Source organism: Durio zibethinus, chromosome 2 (assembly GCF_047325235.1).
Source record: "Durio zibethinus cultivar Kanyao isolate XHJ-2024 chromosome 2, ASM4732523v1, whole genome shotgun sequence".
NCBI classification, from domain to species: Eukaryota; Viridiplantae; Streptophyta; class Magnoliopsida; order Malvales; family Malvaceae; genus Durio; species Durio zibethinus.
This window is the reverse complement of record NC_143163.1, coordinates 29,297,363-29,316,787: the sequence shown is the minus strand read 5'-3', so window position 1 is coordinate 29,316,787 and position 19,425 is coordinate 29,297,363. Positions and strand designations below refer to the sequence as shown.

The window sequence follows — 19,425 nt, the reverse complement described above, 5'->3', positions numbered from 1 at the left end:
ATTAAGTTATTTCTTGTTCATTCATGCATTACACTAATGAATAAAATGTTTATAAAATTATTTTTGCTGGTATATAAATGGATGATTACCTTTTGTATATATAAATGAATAAGATATTTATAAAATTATTTCTACTGGTATATGAATGGATGATTACCTTCTTACCTTTTATATATGTAAGATAATTTACAAGAATTCTAATTGAATTTTTTTATGCTATGCAAATGTTTCTTTGTAGAAATCTATTATGGGATCATTTATTTTAGGAAGTTGTTTATTTACTCGAAGCATTATGTTTGTAAGGGGACTTGGTTTTGTTTTGAATGTTATGCATTTTGTTGAAATAAGGCTATCGTGTTTTATGATGCTTGATTGATATATTGAATACTGTTAGTGAGATGGGTTCATTGAGCTTGTTAGTTATATGATATAGCTACACTTATTGACTTTTTCAAGACTTGTGATATTTTGTATGAATTAAAATATTTTGTATGAATTAAAATATTTTGATTTTGGAAAGGGCTTATAATAGGTGCATGTATGTTTTTTCTTATTAAGGTGGTTTTGCAATTGTTTATTTGTCTACAAATTTTTTAATATTATCTTGTTTATGAGTTTTATTGAAGTTTTAAGATGATAAAAAGGTCTTTAGATGTCTGGTGATGCAAACTTATAATTGTATTTTTTAGGGTAAGGTGGTTTAACTCTTTATCTATGTTTATTTTATCAATGTTTGTTTTATCAAACTTGGTACAATGACTTCAGTTTTTCACTTATACTAAGTTTGTGGATTATAAATAATTTACTTGTAGTTTTAATGTAATTAAATATCTTTTACTTTATTTTTTTTGTTTATATAAAAACATATCTTATTATGATTATAAATAAATTAATATTAATAATTAAAAATATAATTTTTTTAAAAATTTACCAATGTCTTAACATTTATATTGACGTATTTGATCATTAAAATATTTCAGGCAATACTAACAGTCACTAAAATATAATAAAAAAATTAAAACATATAAGTCTATACTGACAATCTCTAATCGTTGGTAAAGGTAAGAAAATTAAAGTATATAATTCTATACTGACAATCTCTAACCGTCGATATAGGTAAGATTATTAAAAAAAATAAGTCTATACTAACGGATGCTAAGTGTTGGTATAGATAAAAAAAATTACAAGTCTATACTGACAGGCGTTAATCGTCGGTATAGGTCAAAAAAATTAAAACATATAAGTCTATACTGATAAGCATTAGCTATCGGTATAGGTAAGAAACTTAAAACAAAAAAATTTATACTGACGAGTTTTAACCGTCAGTATAGGTAAAAAACATTACAAGTCTATACTAACGACCATTAACCATCGATATAGGCAAGAAAAATTAAAACATACAAGTCTATACTAACAAATGTTAATCGTCGATAAAAGGTATAATGATGGAACACACAATGGATGCTATACTAATAGATATACATTTACTGATGGTTTTGAACTATAGGTATATCTCTATAAGCTATTCTGACACTTTAAAACCATTAGTATAGGTCTATATCAATAAGGGATATACTGACGGTTAAAAATTCATTGAAATACATATTTTGACCATCGATATAGGGTTTATGGTGCTATACTGATGGATTTTGGGGTTTTATCGACATTTTTTTTTAGCTTCACTATATGTCAAATTTCTTCTAGTGCTCATTGAATTGATTCTTTGCCTTCTCTTTAAACCATACATCGAAAATTGGATAAGATCTTCGGAAAGTCCAAACTTTTGTTAGAAGCTTCAACTGGTTCTAGGAATAGTCGAAGAACATCACTAAGATTTAGGGACTATTGTCGGTATCTTGCTCGCAATTGGGATTTTTGTCAGAAAATTCAAATTTTCATAAAAAATTCTATCAAAACATACAAAAAGACCTAAAAAATTCTAAAAAAATTGCAAAAAAAATTCACCCTTGACGAATTTTGACCTTTTAATGTTGTTTCTCCCTTTAATTCCCTCCAATTCTCCAAGACAACTCTGAATCAAAAAAATGAACACTCAAACTAGAATTGTCACTTCCTATTTCACTATCAGATTTCTCTTCGATTATTCCCCCTTCCTACCCCAATGTGATGAATTGCAAAGCCATTTCTAGGAGAAAATCCCAAGTACTTTAAATCATCTCATTTTTTAAAATTGAATTATTGCCTAAAAACCCAATTTATCTTCAAAAATCCTTATCCCAACCCAATAAAACCAGCCTTTATCACCAAGAAGTCCTTATTGTTCCAAACTTCATCACCAAATCCCCCTCCTCAATTTTAACTTTCGACCTTCTTTTCTTTTTTTTTTATTTTTTTAATTATCCAAGAAATAATAATTAAGGACAAACAAATAGAATTAATAAAAAAAGATATATGACAAAATAAAATAAAAAACAATAAATAAAGATAAATAAAAGGAGATAAATATAAAAGGAGATAAAAATAAAGAAAGATAAATAAATAAGATAAAGAATAAAGATAAATATATATATATATAATAAGATAAATAAATAAGATAAAGAATAAAGATAAATATATATAATAAAGATAAATACAACAATAATGATAAAATAAAAAAATAGAAAATTAGATAAAACAAAATACAAAATTTGACAATTAAGCTTGAAATTAGACTAAGCTCGATTGATTTGGATCTTGAATTAAATATAATATCTATAATTATATTTAAAATTAATTTTTTAATAAAATATAAATGTATAATTCATTAATAATGTATAACATAATATACTAATAATGTATCAAATATATATCTTTACACATATTTAAATTTGTGCAAAATAAGGAAACTTGGTGAATTCATTACAACGCCTAGAGCTTTGGCCGGACTAATTAATATTTTGTCGAAATATTATAGGAGCTAGGTGATCGTAACTCTTAATGTTAGCCCATATTTATCATCTTCAAAGTGAAATAAATTAAAACTAGAAAAGTGCCCCTTCCTGGCAACAAGTATCACTTCTCTCTTAATTTTTTTCCTTCTCAATCAGATAAAACAAAAATGACATTTCAGCTGCCAAATTGGATATATTTGGTAATTTATTTTACTAATGTAATAATTTGGGTGGTATTAATCCATCGTGCAGAATCCTAAACGATCTGTTAAAATTGTGAAGAACATTGAGAAAGATCAACTAAAGAATGTATATTTATATCAAATTTAGAAAGCTTTTGTATGCGGGAATTTGACTTCGTGAAAAATGCTTATATTTCTCTGGTTGAAAAGTAATTACCTTTCTCATTGGCCAAAATTTTTTTTTTCTTTTTCCTCGGATCTTTGAGCAAAGGGTTATATAGCTAGAAGTAAACTTTTTCAGGTGAAACAAGCAATTTGCAATATTGGCATTATTGACAAATAACAAAACAACCATACATCCAAAAGTCACAATATAAATCCACGGAAAGAGAATAAAGATTTTTCGAGGAAAAGAACCAAAATATGAAAGTTCTTGTGCCAGCTTTTGATGTAATTAATTACAAGCGAAGCAAGATATTGACTTTTGGGGACTAAGAGCAAGGACAAGACGCAGAATTTCACCTGTTAAATCATTATTGGGGTTGTATAAGTCAAACCATCAACTAACCAAGTTGCTCAGTGCTTCACAGCTTTAAATGATTTCCTGCTTAGGGAGTTTTCGCGTCAATCATTTCATCAGTACTAGGATCAACTCACAATGTTGAAACTTAACTTTACCCATGTACAAGACACTAGGCTAGCTCATCAGAGATTAAAGCATATAATAACAAGAATTAATCATTTATATAGATGTATATATGGGGATTATAGTTATCACTTTTCTATTCTTCGTCGTTCATTATTCTTGATTCATCGCTTGGCTTGTCCCCCACCGCCTTAATAACACCCGTGCGCGGCGCGTTAAGTCACATTTTTATCATTGTTCATGTTCATGTCATCCTGGCCACTATTATTGTAGGAATGGTATCCCCCATGAAAGAGAATTAATGTATCCAATCCCTATCTAAACTACCAGTTCACATGAGCTTTCTAGCATTTGCATTCTAAAATAAGATAAGCGACAAAGGCATCTGCACCACTAATAGAGATCAATCAACTCAAATTGAAAAAAAAAAAAAAAAACTCTATCTTTACGCATGAATTCTCCCTCTTTGCAAAGTACAAAAGCACTCTCCCCATCAATTATTGATTCTCAAAGTCTCTCCTTTTGGATCCTCTTCTTTTCTCAACTTCTTTTCAATCGATTCATAGCCTTAAACCCCCCCCCCCCCCCGAACCCAACTACCATCGCCAAATTTGAGGTCTGATCATCATGTACCCCCTTGTAAAAAGATACAATAAAAAAACTCACCAACAATGGTAATATGTTGAAAGGGAAGAGGGGTGGACGGTGAAAAGGAGATATGCATAACAATTTGGACTAATCTAGTTCAGAATCATTTCCTTTATTTTTAGAGTCTAAGAAACCTAGTGAAAAGATTAACTGTTTAATTCAATATGGTCAAATTTTGCTGCACTGACCTTATATTTTATATACGAACCCTTTATTTAGTCTTTGTCTGAGACTCTGGCTAGACGAATTTAATAGGAAAGAAAGAACCGTGCACATCAGTCGTTCTCTTCCAATGACACTGTCACTGTTACAAAATTTTCTAACATGCTTGAACGCCGCCCTACCCCTGATGAGAGAAAGCCACACCAGTCCACGTTTTGTTGTGTAGTTTTATCATATAATATATTTTGTTCAGTCAAGCACGTTTCTTTTAAAGTGAATCTAGAAACACAAGAAAATGGAAGGAATCATTCCCCATGAAAAAAAAAAAAACCTCCTTAGATTTCAATTTCAAGCATCTTTTCTCATCTTCCCTAGGCTTTTTAGCGGTTCTCATACATATCTACCCTATTAATTAGATTAAACTTTTCTGACAAAGTGTGTGTTTGCACGGTTGAATGGATAACTTAACGACTCTTCAAAGTTCAATATGAGAGTACACAGTTAGAGGGATATAAAGGAATACTACCCACTTTGTACTTATTTAAATGATCGTTAATCCGATCTGATTTGGGTCCTTTCTTCGATTGATTGATGATTAAAGAAATACTTTGAATGTTCCAATTTCACGTCTTTCACCATTGCTCTTTTATATGACCACTGAGAGGGCCCATTTGTGGGACTGTTCTAGCCTTGCCACCTCTGCATCCTATAATTCATAGGTTATTGTACAGTTGAAATTCTTCTACTTTATTTGTATATAAAGGCTGATGGGCATGTGCAGAACCTCCAATTGCGGTGTATGCTTTTTCCAGTTTTCTACTTTCTAGGAGTAGTTCGGACCTTGTTTTAGACCCTTGAAACCTATAAATTTCAGTTTGCCAAGTACTTCATTGCTATAATAATACTACCTTTGAGCCTTTTAACACCCCAAAAATCAAAAACCTTGACCCAAGGGCCAGAGCCTCTGCCTGTAACACGCACACCCACGTAAACACAAAATACGAGAACAGCTATGCCTCCTGTTACAAAGGGCATGTCCACTCCTATTGAAGAGGACAGTGAGCTGAGAAGAGGGCCATGGACTCTTGAAGAGGATACTCTCCTAACCCATTACATTGCTCGTCATGGGGAAGGTCGTTGGAACATGTTGGCAAAATGTGCAGGTACCAAAACATTGATCAACTAACCGTTAAACAAGTTGAACTAATTGATGTACACCAATCTTTACTCTTTTTTTCAGTTGTACCCCATATTCTCGTTGATCCACCTTTAAATTCCTCAGGTCTCAAGAGAACTGGTAAAAGTTGCAGATTAAGGTGGCTAAATTATTTAAAACCTGACATTAAGCGCGGAAACCTGACTCCCGAAGAGCAGCTCTCGATTCTTGAACTTCATTCCAAGTGGGGAAACAGGTATTTTGATTTCTTGATTTAACGTATTAATTTGTGGCGGCGCATTTTTTGTTTTATCATTTGTTTACTGATGCCCTGATGTATCTCTGAAATTTGTTTTCGCTCTAGGTGGTCAAAAATTGCACAGCATCTTCCAGGAAGAACAGATAATGAGATCAAGAACTATTGGAGAACAAGGGTGCAAAAACAGGCTCGCCAACTTAATATTGAGTCCAACAGCAAGAGATTTCTTGAGGCAGTTCGATGTTTTTGGATACCAAGATTGCTTCAAAAAGTGGAACAGACATCCTCTTCTTCTCCTTTTTTGAAAGAAATGAGCTCCCAAAGCTCTGTTCCTTCTCAAGTATCAGACTGCACAGTCCCTTCATTGTCAAAATTTTCCTCACTTTCAAACAAAATCACAGACAATTCAAATTATTCCTTCGAAAATTCAAGTTCAGTCACCACCCAAAGTCTTTATCCCACAAATTTCACGAACATTTCAGAGCAAACTGAAATTTCCGAACACCTAACAAGTCCAAATGTATACGGCCATACTTGTGCCTACAACAATAACCAAATTCTTAATGGAAGTTACAATATTGACAGCAGTGGCTATGACGTGGAGGGTTTCAGCCTGGCATCCATGTCAGCTGTGGGCTCCTATGAAGGATCCGCATCTGAATGCCAGATGGGTGAAGGCAATTGGCTCTGTAATGAGATGACAGATACTTTATGGAACATGGATGACATATGGCAGTTTAGGGAGTTGGGAGAGATGAGCAAGTAGATATAACCAGGGCCATGGGGAACGAGTTCGTAAGTCTACTTATCCTGGAAATTGAAGGCTCCACCCCACATGTCATCTTGACTGAGAAATCATACTGATCCGCATTGCAATGAATAGTTCAATGCTGTGCTATATGACCCATCAGTTAAAGTGATGAAAGTGATTTTTAATGGAGGCTTTCTATGTACTACTGCTAATTATTTTAAGAGTTGGATCCTAACCACTGTAGATTGATATATAAGACTATCTTTTCTTATTTGGTTATTATCATTATAATATAAATTTATATTTAATGTATTATCAAGATATAAATTTTATATACAGTTAATAAATTAAGTAATATTATTTCATTAATAAATAAATATTAATTTTTAAAATAAATATATAAAAATTTAATATTTTTTAAAAAATTTAATTTATTAATAAAATAACATCATTTAATTTATTTTATTAATAAAACATCATCACCCGATTTATTAATTATATATAAAATTTATAACTAATAATAAATTAAATATAAACCTTTATACTATTTCAATTTCAACAAGGAAATTAAATCGATTGCTCCTTGACCCCTCCATGGCTAACTTAAAGATGTAGGAGGAGAAGAAATTTCAATGGTGTAGTCAGTTCAAGGAAATGATGGAGAGAAATGACTACTTATTACAAGATCAAAAGTGGAGTCACATCTATTTTTTGAGACAATTATATGCCATTTGGGACTTGGGAAAACTACAGCTGGAGGGTTTTGGGAGTGGGAATAGTTCTTTGTTTTCCTTTTTTTTGGGTAAAGGAGTGAGAATAGTTAAATTCGGTTCTCTGACAAATATAAAGTCCCAAAGTAATCTCATGGCCATTAACACAAACATAGGTAAAATGATAAAGAGGAGAAGAAATACCACTATTTCCAATGATAAAGAGGAAAAGTAATACTACTATTTCCCAATAATTGTGGGGAAATTAGCAACCTAATTAAGTAAAGAGATGATTGGCTTGTACCAAAAATAAAAGAGATAATTGGCATTCTCTCGGAAAAGGAAAAAGAAGAAAAAAAAGGTAATGAATAATTTTTCTTTTTTTTTTTTCTTATTTTTTCTTTGGCATTCATCCATTTCAATGAAATTTTATAAAATAGTGTGATTAATTGATAAAATATTAAAATTTAAATTTTGACATCTTTAAATATATAAAAAAAATACTTTACAAAATAATTTTAGATTGGTTTAGCAAAAAAAAAAAAAAGATTGGTTTTTCACAACAGGACAATAAAATCATTATCCGACCCTGAGTTTGGTACCGACGTGAATTATAGGCAAAAGTCAAAAAAGCAGAGAGTAACAATATGTCTTCAGTTTTTTGGACCTATTTTGGGGGGTATTGCTGATATGAAAATCTAACACACTCTTTCAAGGAAAATTCAGTTAAATGGTTTTCCAAAAGAAAGAAATGAAAGGGGGAAAATATAAAAAAAGCAAGTTAATTTGGATCCAAATTTATTTATCCTAAGGATAACAACGCCATAAATACTCCCATTTCTTACTTTTTTTTTCTTTTTTTTTTAAGTTTTCAGTAAGTAAATGACTTCAGCTGATACGCTGCATGGAAGTTTACGACATCCAAAAAAATGAGGATGGGAGAGGGGGGAAGAAAATTTTGGAATTTTTAAACCAATTTTCTGATCCAACAATATTGTATTTGTTCTTAATGTATAATTTTAAAGGCTATGCTAAAATGGAGAGTCAGTTGCATAATTTATCATTTTCATTCATAATTTAAATAACTCAATTTTATTATGATTTTTTAAATTTTGTTCCAAAGTTATCCATCCTCAATGTAATATTAGAATTTGGATTTAATACTTATGAAAATTGCTATCTGGTGCTTGGATAAACATACACATGACAAATTTTAACAACATGCTAGCTGTTGTATATGAATTTGAAACAAATTCAAAAGGTTGCTAATGAAAAAATAAATTATTTTAAATCTAGTATAAAAATTTTCATTTTTAGCAATAATTTGAATGATTTATGTAAATGTTGCAAAATATATATTTTTTACAGCATAATTTGTGTTATATTGCAATAGGTTAATACATTTTACATTTTACTATAAAAGTATAAACAACTTTGTTGCTAACAAGCAACAAACAAATGGTTAATTGGTAGAAACTGAATTTTTAATTTGAATAACCAGAATTCAATTTATATAACTTTTTACAACATAAAAAATGTTATATTGCAATAACTGTTGCAAAATATTTTTTCAATAAAAATATGCATAGAAGTTGTTATCAATACTCTTTCTCATTAAAATAATACCTCTGACCATTATGAAATTAAAAATTACGTAAAGATAACAGATTAATAGTAAAATTTACACCTAAAATAGATGATAAATTCAATCTAAGTATCATAGCAACTTGAATAAAATTAAAACTACCTTAAACTTTGAAAAGATTAATATAATGCCTACTATTGTGTCAGCTCCCGATAAAAATCGTTACATGATTTAATTTTAATAAGAGATAGTCCAAAAATGCAGTATTAATTTTGTTATTTGTTTAAGATGAATTGACACATAAAATTAATAATTGTGTGAGTTGTGGAACTAGTCACTCTTTACATTGATGTGATACTTTTGACTAAGATCAGTTGTAATATGCATCCACACTCTGGCGCAGTGAGGTTAATCCAAACAACTTAATCAACGGAGAAATATGTTGAAAAACTAGATACAGCTAAAGGAGAAATAGTATTTGCCACCTTGTAACACATTAGGACAATTTCGAGGTAGATGAAGTCAGAGAATTGTAGATTTTGTTGCCTAGTTGGATAAAAATATATATATTATAGATACAGATATGATGAAAAGTTTCAAAGAAATTACTATGACTGACTGAGAGGAAGACTAATACAACTTGATTTGAAATGAAACCCATTGCCAATACAACAAAAATGGCCTTGGCACCCACGTAAATCATTTAAACTTTTATAAATTCAAATACGAAAAAAAAAGTCTACGGCAACAATCTGTCTAATTTACTAATAATAATTTACTAATAAATTAGACCTTATTCACATGGGAAAATAGGGTTACTTGAACAAAGTCGTGCAGTTATTTCGAACTTAATTTTACTGTATCTTTTGTTCCGAGAATGTGATCGATGGATTATGACATGTCTCGTATACACAATCTAATCAATTATATTTACCTTCAAAGAAAGCCCATTGTTTAACTCGGCTGAAATTAATTAAAGTCTATCATTTTATTGGTTGGATAGTGATAGAAGATACTATAATATTTTTGTAATGTTGTATGCATGACAATGTTGGACAAGAGTCAAGTACTCGGTTTTAGCATGGATGTAGTTTCAGTGATCTTCTCCCTTTATATTCCATTGATAATTCATTATACCAAGCAAAGTTTAAGGAGAACATATCATTTATACTTTTTTATTATAATATTATAATTATTCAATCAAAATTAAAATTTTTATAAAAGTCCATCACTTATAAATACGAGTTTTATATAAAATTTTAATAAATTTCATATAATTTTAAATTATAATTAATTAATTGTACTACAATCATCTTAAGTTTAAGTGTGAGTGGGATGGGATGACGTTAATACTTGGGTTGACGATGAGGTTGGAAAATATAGCCTGATCAATTATGTAAGCACATTTACATTTGTTCTAATAAATAGGTATATATGGCTCTATAAGATAAAGCTTTTAAGAATTTAATTAGAATTTCATTGTACAAAAATATATATTGTTAGCCTTGAATTGATTCTTATTTTGAAATGACAAAACATTAAAGATAAATAAACTTAATCAAAATTTTGAAAAAGATTTATTTAATACATGTTCTTAAATTTTATATTTTAGTACTAAATAAATAATATGATTTTCAAAGTCTAAATAACCTTTCTTGGTTTCATATTTCTCAAACCAAATCTATCTTTAAAGATTATTTATTTGAACTTAAATAAAAGTCTAATTGTTGTTTTTAAAGTGAATTTATTTATTTTGGACTTAATACAATTTTGATAATATTGGCTTTGAGAAAAAGATTAACTTAAGAAAGTTGTTTTACTATAACAAAGTTTTTCAACATTGAACTTATTTTATTTTTCTGTATTAATTCACAAAGTTTTAATTTTATATGGTTAGAAAGTTCTTTGAGTCTACTTTCTAATGGATCAAACAAAATCAAAATCCAAATTTTCTAAGAAAATATTTTGAATTTTTACTAGACACTCTACAGTTGTTAGAAAAACTGCACAAGGGGTAAATTTAAAAATTCACTATAATTCATACTCAATGAATTAGGTGATGAATTTATATGGATAGAAAGTCCTTTAAGTCTAGTTTCTAAATCTTCAAACGGTTTGTGATTTGGATTTATATAACTCAAGATATTATCAAATTAGTGAGTAGAGTGTAAAACAGGAGATAACCACCCAACCATTGATAGGATCGATCCCCTCACGGAAGGGATCGATTGGGTCATGTTTTTTAAGTATGAAATGGCATAAAACTTGAACTAATCAATCCCCTCAAGGAAGGGATCGATCAGGTATGGGCGAAATCACACCAACGGCTATTTTTTTCATGCATTCAATGGCTATTTTCACTTCCCAAGCTTCCCCAATGGCTACTTCTTCAATTTCTCTATAAATTGGGTACTCCAACACACTAAGAGGATTAATGAATAAAGAGAGCAAAAGCCAACAAGCTATATTTTCATTCTCTCAAATAATCAAGAGTTTTTAGAGCTTCAAAGTCTATATCTTAGTATTTATTGTATCTAAATTATATTTGTTGTTCATTTATCATTTTCTTGTACTGAAACTTAGCAAACACTTAGCCTTAGAGAGGTTGTTCTATTGTTTGCAAAATTACCTTTGACATACAAGAGTGGAAGAGAACAAGAGGTGAGGTATCCTCTTGAGAGCTTTGTAGTGAGATTAGGTAAAATACTACAAAGGGTAAAGGTTTCTATCTTAAGCCTTAGAAAGAAAAAGATAGGTTGTATTTCATTTCAAGAATAGTGGATTGAAGTCGTGGTGTGGACAACCAAAAAGAGAGGACATAGGTGTTTTGTGGAGAAGGACCGAACCTCTATAAATCATTGTGTTTGATTTCTCTATCCCTATCTCCTTACAATTTATTGTTATTTATATTTGATTTTAGGTTCATTAATTGTTATTGTTTGCATTATATTTCTATCAAAAGTGCTTATTGTTTTAATTTTCATTCAACTATATTGAAATCATTATTCGGGAAGAATTTGAAGAAATCCAATTCACCCTCCCTCTTCGATCACTATATCACTTAAAAAGCTAACATATATATTTATATATGTGGACATTTTAAAAATCTAGATAAGATTTTGGATAATTTTATAGCACCAATGAGATTAACTTTCTAGCCTTTGTCTTGGCTTGTATCAACATCAATAGTTTCCAATGGATTTGATCATGGTGTCAACCAAAAATGATTGATTACCTTTTTGTCCCTCTTTGGTGGATTTGATGAAGTAATCAAGTAGCCATAACATTTTATTTTCTGTTCTTACTCAAGAATGTAAAGACTTGTACTTTGAATTTTTAGCCTAATTTAATCTATGATAAGTTTGTCTAATATTATTTCACCGCGTTGCATGTCAACCCATCTGTGAATAATTCGACTTGAACCTATTCTGTAATTTTTATTGTATTATTTTTTTTTTATTGATGCTGTGTTTTATTTATATTTATATTTATTGATTTGTTTCATTTGGTTTTTACTTTCACATATTTGATTTATTTAACTTATTTATCTCTTGTTTTATTAATATTTTGTTTGCTTTATGCATCTTTTTAAATAAAAAAATTTAATGCTTCGATAAAAAATGAAAATAATAAAAAAAGTAAAAAAAATTAGGAAATGTTCGGTTTTAAAAAACAAAGGCATTTTCTTTTTCCTTTTTTTTTATTTTCTTTGGAAATGAAAAACAAGAGTGAAAGCGTTTTTAGTTATGAAAACAAAAACAAATTTTAAAAAAACAAAATAAAAATGGATTCAAATATAAAAATATATATTTTTTCAATTATGAAACAAGGGATACTAATTATTTTTTGCTTTTGTTTTGTGTCACGGACCTAAGGAAGAGTGGATGCCCAGGTCCCGGAGCCACGCAGGTTCGGAGCTTGAGTTTCGACCCGTGACAAGTGATATCAGAACCAGCCCTAAACCATTCGATCTATGCCAAGCGCCTCGAGGGAGGTAGGTAGGGTGGCCAGCTTCCGTTACAAGGGCATCACGAGGTTGGATGAGGGAGAATGTCATGGACCTAAGGAAGAGTTGATGCCCGGGTCCCGGAGCCGCGCGGGTTCGGAGCTTAAGTCTCGACCCGTGACATTTGCAAGTTAATAAATTGACCAATATTTGAACACTTTTGAAGGCCTGTGTTTTGCAAATTAATAAGTTGACCAATATTTGAATGCTTTTGAAGTCTTTAATTAATAAATATACATTATCTTATTATTAATTATTTCCATAACCACTTTTCTGTCTTTAAATATATTTGAAATCTTTAATTATTTATAATCTATTATGTCTCTTTGCATTCAAATTCCTTTTACAACAATTTATTATGAAATCACTAAATAAAATTTAGAAGTTTGAGAGATAATATTATTAAATATTTTATTTATTTCCTTAATCGTTCTTTTTTAAATAAAAATTGTGTAGTACATCAAATTATTTCATTATTTTGCATTTTTAGGAAATAATTTTTATTTTTGTTCACCAAATATATTTTTTTAAAAACAAAAAATAAAAAAACCAAAAATTGTTTTTCCAAAAAATGAAAATAAAAAGTAAAACAAAAAAAAATTTTCTTAAATCAAATAGAGCCTTATAATTTCATAACCTCGGATAATTGTAAATTTTTTTTACATTATGTAATTTAATTAATTTTTATAAGTACAAATTCTCCTATAATAGAATTAAAAGAGAAACACAAGTTAACAATTGCGTGACTTGTTGGTAGAGTACAACGTTTAATTCAATGACCAACGTTTAAATCTTAATAGTTTCAAGTACAAAAAAAAAATTTAAAAAAAAAGAAAGAAAACAAAATTGGTAATTTTGTTTAAAAATTTTTATGTGAGAAATTTTTTTCAAAATCTTACCAAAAGTGTTGGAAGGATTTTGTAAATTTTGCAATAAAAATATTTTTATTTAATTCATAATAAAAATAAATCTAATAATTAATTTTATAAAATTTAATAGTGAGTAAAAATTCTCTTATGATGAAATTAAAAGAAAAATACAAGAGGTGATTTTTTTTAGAATTCTTAGGTGAAAAATATGTTCCAAAATCTTACCAAAAGTGTTGGAATGATTTTGAAAACTTTTCAATAAAAAGAATTTTTATTTACCTTTTAACAAAATACTTAAGAATTAATTTACAAAATTTTAGAAATATGTAAAGTTTTTCCAATAATGAAATTGAAAGAAAATCATAAGTGGTGATTTTCTTAATACTTTTAGTAAGAAATCTTCTTAAAAAATTTACCAAGAGTGTCAAGAGGATTTTGGAAAAATTTTAATAAAAAGAATTTCTATTTGCTGTCTTAATCAAATATTTGATAATTAATTGAAGAAATTTTAGTTCATAAATAAAGATAATGGAAAAAAATAAAGGTTAGATATCAAGCAAAAAATATAAATAAATTAAGTGATAAAATTGAAAATAAAAAGACCATTTAACTAAGACTAATTTTAAGATAATATATAATTAATTGATATCATTTTTAGGATAGATGTTATGAGCGCTGTAGGTTATATGGCACGTCATGTAGACTTTGCCTCAAGTAGATTTTTTCTCAATTGTTAATTAAAAAAAAATGACAATGAGACCAAACTAAGTGATTTTAAGAGATTAGGGATCTAAATAAAAGAATTCAAAAGTTAAAAAGTCAAATACCAAATAGGGATCATGGATAAAATTTACCCATGAATGATAACACTTTTGTAGGTTACTTTCAATGTACTTGAAGGATAATTTAATAATATGATGAATAAGATCATATGTTATAATTAATGTGGAAGACTTACTTGATTTGCAAAAGTATTGCGGAAGCGAAGTTGACTTGATTTACTAGTTGAGAACGAGATCATGCATTCAAAAATTATCCATTATTAACAGTGTAAGTCTTTAAACATTTATGTAAGAGATTCCTTAGAGAGTTTCATTCTTTTTGCCGATCTTTCTCTTTTCCTTTCATTTTCAATGTGACTTACCATATAATCTGACATATGAATGAGAATTGTCTTATACTTTGTTTGAATGAACATATTCATCTTCTTTATCATGGTCGAATTCCATGGTAAATATTGAAAAAGGAAGAGACACAACAAGAGCCTTTTCATCATTTGCATACTATGGCCAAATGCCATTTTTCCTTCTTTAGATGAATTCTTTTCATAATCTTTTTCACATGACCAATTGCCATATTCATAAGGTAGTGGAGAAGGAAAAAAATAGTTTTTATTCATGGTTTTAAGTAAAAAAAAAAAAAACACAATAATTGCCCATGGCAATTTCCTTTTCTTGGTTCAAACTAAGAATATAACTACTACATGTCGCTATTAGTCATGTAGGATTTATCTACCCATGAATGGGAATTATATTCCAACATCTCTCATTCGCATATAATGGGTGGCAAACTTTTATGATCAAGAGAACATTTTCTCTACTCTTTACAATGGGTTCATGTACAAAAATAAGTTGTGCGATCACCATACTTCAAGAGCTTAGTTGTTATATGATTATTAAGTGCATATAGCAACTTAAAAATATGTTTAGCCACTTATACAACTGTTAGGTATGTATAGTAACTCTTAAGTATAATTAGAGTAAGTATGTAATAGCCTAGATCCATTCAGTCACATCTTAAGTTCCTCACAATCTCTCTTTTATCATATTGCAAGATATACTAATGTATTCACAATTATGTTTAACGTCTCAAACATAATTGGTCAGCTTGTGAATACAACAAGAAATAGAGATCTAGTCTTATGTTATCCTTATTGGTCGAACAATACACCTATAGTATGAAACACATGCTACAATATTAATTACTTTTATTTTCCCATGGAGTGTATGTCTTTATCATTAGATATCAATATCGTAAAGGTGATAGCTCAAATATTCCTAGTATCTAACTTAAGTCCACAACTCTACTTAATTTATCATAATCAATAGGATTTCCATTTAACATTTAAGAACAGACAAAGTGAACTGTGAGATTTTTCACTTTTGGTCACAAATCTCAATATTAAATGACATCATCTTGATCCCTTATCAAGATGATTTCATTTTAAGCAATCCATAGCTTAAAATTAATCTCATATTTATAGTGTCAAACCATTAAGGTGATTGCGTGTATGAGAAGGCTAGTCATCTTTCCAACATATCTTTCAAATCATATTATATATGTAGATATACATATACTTGTGTGCATGCTTCGCAAGCCAAAGTACTAAACTTTAATGGCATTAATTGCATTCAATATAAGTCAAATGAAAAAAATCATAAATTGTTCACATAGAATATCTTAATCGATACATCTTTATCTACGCAACTTTAGAGATTTCATCTGACTATGAAACCTATCTCTAGGCATGGGCTTAGTTAATGGATTTACAATTATCTTATGGATAAAAATGTACTTAATGACTTTTTTTGTGTAATCATGTCTTTTACAAAATTATATTTGGTATCTTTGTATTTGGTTTTTGGGATTTGTTTGTGAATGTGATTGCTGCTTAATTATCGTAATTCACTAACATTGAGTTAACTTATCTTTTTCAATTCCGAAAAGATTTAAAAATCTTATAAATCAAACAACCTCTTACACTACCACTAAAAATGCTACAAATTCAACTTCATTATGGATAGTGCTATTCAAATCTCTTTCTTACTAATCTAAGATATACCCAATATTTAGCATTTTTCTTTCATTTAAATCTTCTTTCCAATTGGCATCCATATAGCCAATGAAATGTAGACCATTTTTTTTATAACAAAACAAATAAACCATAATGTCTTTATGATACCTTAATATCATTTTCATGGCTTTTTAATGGATTAACCTATATTGGATTGATAGCTACTTACCATGCTTATGACATAGTAAATGTTCGGCCTTGTGCACATTATAACATATTCCAATAGCACTAGAGTAAGGAACTTTATTCATTTAGTCATTTACCTTGTGGGTCCTAGGTTGCAGTTTTGTATATTGGATCGTTTAGAAATTTTTTTTAATATATTAATCTTGTGAAATAAAACAATTTCTTAAAACGATATTTCTTGATTCTTAAACCAAGTATGTTTCAAAATAATGCAAACGACAATAGCAACTTGCATTTGAATGTTTCAAAACCTTCACAACAACTTTCTACAACAAAATTACACATTTTTGTGTAATACTTCCATAAATTTTTAGATACATTCTGTTAAGAACTTAAGAACATATCTATAATTTCGGTGTTTCAAGGTAAACATTAAAGCAATCAAGAATCAAGCCAACCTGGCTCTGATACTAATAAAGGATAATCTAATAATATGAGGAACAAGATCATATATCATAATTAATACAAAAGACTTACTCGATTATGGAAGTGTTGTGGAAGTGATGCCAACTAATTTACTGGTTGAGGATAAAATCATGCATTCAAAAATTATCCATTATCCAAAGTGTAAGTCTTTAAATACCGATGCAAGAGATTCCTCAGAGAGTTTCATTCTCTTTGTTGGTCTTTCTCTTTTCCTCTCGTTTTCTATGTGACTTATCACATAATTCCATATATGAATGAAACTTGTCTCATACTTTGTTTGAATGAACATATTCATCTTCTTTATCATGGTTGAATTTCATGCTAAATATTGATGAAGGAAGAGACACAAAAAAAAGCCTTTTCATCATCTTTATACTGTGCCCAAATGCCATTTTTCCTTCTTTAGATGAATTCTCTTCATCGTTTTTTTTCACATGGCTACTTGCCATATTCATAAAGAAGTGGGGAAGGAAAAAATAGTTTGCATTCATGGTTTTAATTAGAAAAAAAAAAACACACATTAATTGCCCATGGCGATTTCCTTTTCTTAGTTCAAACCAAGAATATAACTACTACATGTAGTTATTAGTCGTGTAGGATTTATCCACCCATGAATGGGCATTTTATTCCAACAATGCTTTTAATATTTTTAATACAGAAATAACAGCTAATAAAAAATGGAGTATGTGCCATCTTGATGGCTCAATTATGGATCTATGGACAAATATATATGCCAAATGTCAGTGATGAAATTAACTAGTGAACCAATAAACTAAATTGGCAAGAATAATTTTATTTATTGTAAACATTTTCAGTTCAAGTTTAGTTGGTGACCTTGGGGATATTTCGAATGTATGACCTACAGCCATTGTTTATAGGTTGTCAGGTATGACATATCTTGCCTAGATTTAGGAACTGAGCTATCTATCTACCTCCAAATTTTATTTACCAAAAAAAGGAAATTAGCTAGTGCTTGGTAAAGGAAATTGGAATGCGAATTTATATAGAGAGAATCTAATTGAAAGAAAAGATGTTGTATAAATTGCCAAAAAGAAAAAGTGAAACATAGTGATCAGGTCCAAGGATATGGTTGGTTGTATGAGAAAAAAAAATTACTACCCTATAACAAGGATTGTGGGGTTTTGATTTTTGCCATCATCCAAACTAGCAAGTCATAAATCATATACAAGTGATATATTTTTTTTATTATTGTAAGCTTTTGATTGCATTAAAATTTTAGCTCTTTTTTACTCATTTTTAGTGCAATTTCTCTTTAATTTTGGTTTGTTCCTTGAGAATTTTGGCAAAAATACTCTTAAATGCATAAATGTTCAAAGTGTAGGTGAAAATATGGTAAATGAGGAATTTTGGAGATTTTGGATTCATTTTGAAGGATTTTTGGTGCTAAAAGCTAGAAAAGGCCAAAATTAGTATGCTTGAGATACTTTGCCATCTATAGGAGTTTTTCTTAATCATTTCTTCTATGATTTCTTTAACTCAATTGAACTTAACAAAACCTTATTTCAAGTCTTAATTCTCATTTTTTTAATTTGAAAATTTCTTTCATAGTTCATTAGTGCATTATTACCTTTATAGTATTTTTATAAGTGCTTGAAAGGTAATAGATGCATTAGTGTAGTTGAAAGCTATCTTTGAATTTGTAAATTTTCAGGGTTTATAATGCATGAATTGTACATTTAATGGCTTGAATTTTGGTAGCAAAATGAAGGAACCAATTGTTGTAATTGGTGCTAAAATGAGAATGCAAAATTTCAATCTTGGTTGTTAGAAGCATTACCATATGATCAAGGCATTATGGCACCAATTGTGAATATTCAAAGAGGATCAATTGAAGTTGTTGAGTTGGCCATTTAAAGGGATCTAATTGGTTATAATGTTGAATTCTTGGAGCTAATTGGATCATAGGAAAACAAAAATGCTAAAGAATAATGTAAATTGAAGAAAAGAATATTTAATACAATAACAAAACTAGTAAAGAACAAATGAGCAAATGAGTATTTTCAATGCAAATAACTGAGATAGATGTTTGGATAGGAAACAAAATAATGAATATTCAGACAATTTTAATATTAA

At 29.1% G+C, this 19,425-nt stretch overlaps 1 protein-coding gene across 1 annotated transcript; it reads left to right on the top strand.

The window, feature by feature from the left end:
* Positions 1–5,402: 5,402 nt before the first annotated feature.
* LOC111318459 (transcription factor MYB62-like) lies at positions 5,403–6,973 on the top strand. Its single transcript, XM_022921346.2, has 3 exons — positions 5,403–5,692; positions 5,812–5,941; positions 6,050–6,973. The coding sequence occupies exons 1-3, from the start codon at positions 5,542–5,544 to the stop codon at positions 6,708–6,710; spliced, it is 942 nt and encodes a 313-aa protein (XP_022777081.2). The 5' UTR covers positions 5,403–5,541; the 3' UTR covers positions 6,711–6,973.
* The last annotated feature ends 12,452 nt before the right edge of the window (positions 6,974–19,425 follow it).

What these genes read in the sequence shown, in the direction of transcription:
- LOC111318459 (XM_022921346.2), top strand. Translation starts at nt 5,542, where the DNA reads ATGCCTCCTGTTACAAAGGGCATGTCCACTCCTATTGAAGAGGACAGT. An exon ending in CATGTTGGCAAAATGTGCAG is followed by an intron (nt 5,693 to 5,811) that starts GTACCAAAACAT and finishes TAAATTCCTCAG; the next exon opens with GTCTCAAGAGAACTGGTAAA. An exon ending in CATTCCAAGTGGGGAAACAG is followed by an intron (nt 5,942 to 6,049) that starts GTATTTTGATTT and finishes TTTTCGCTCTAG; the next exon opens with GTGGTCAAAAATTGCACAGC.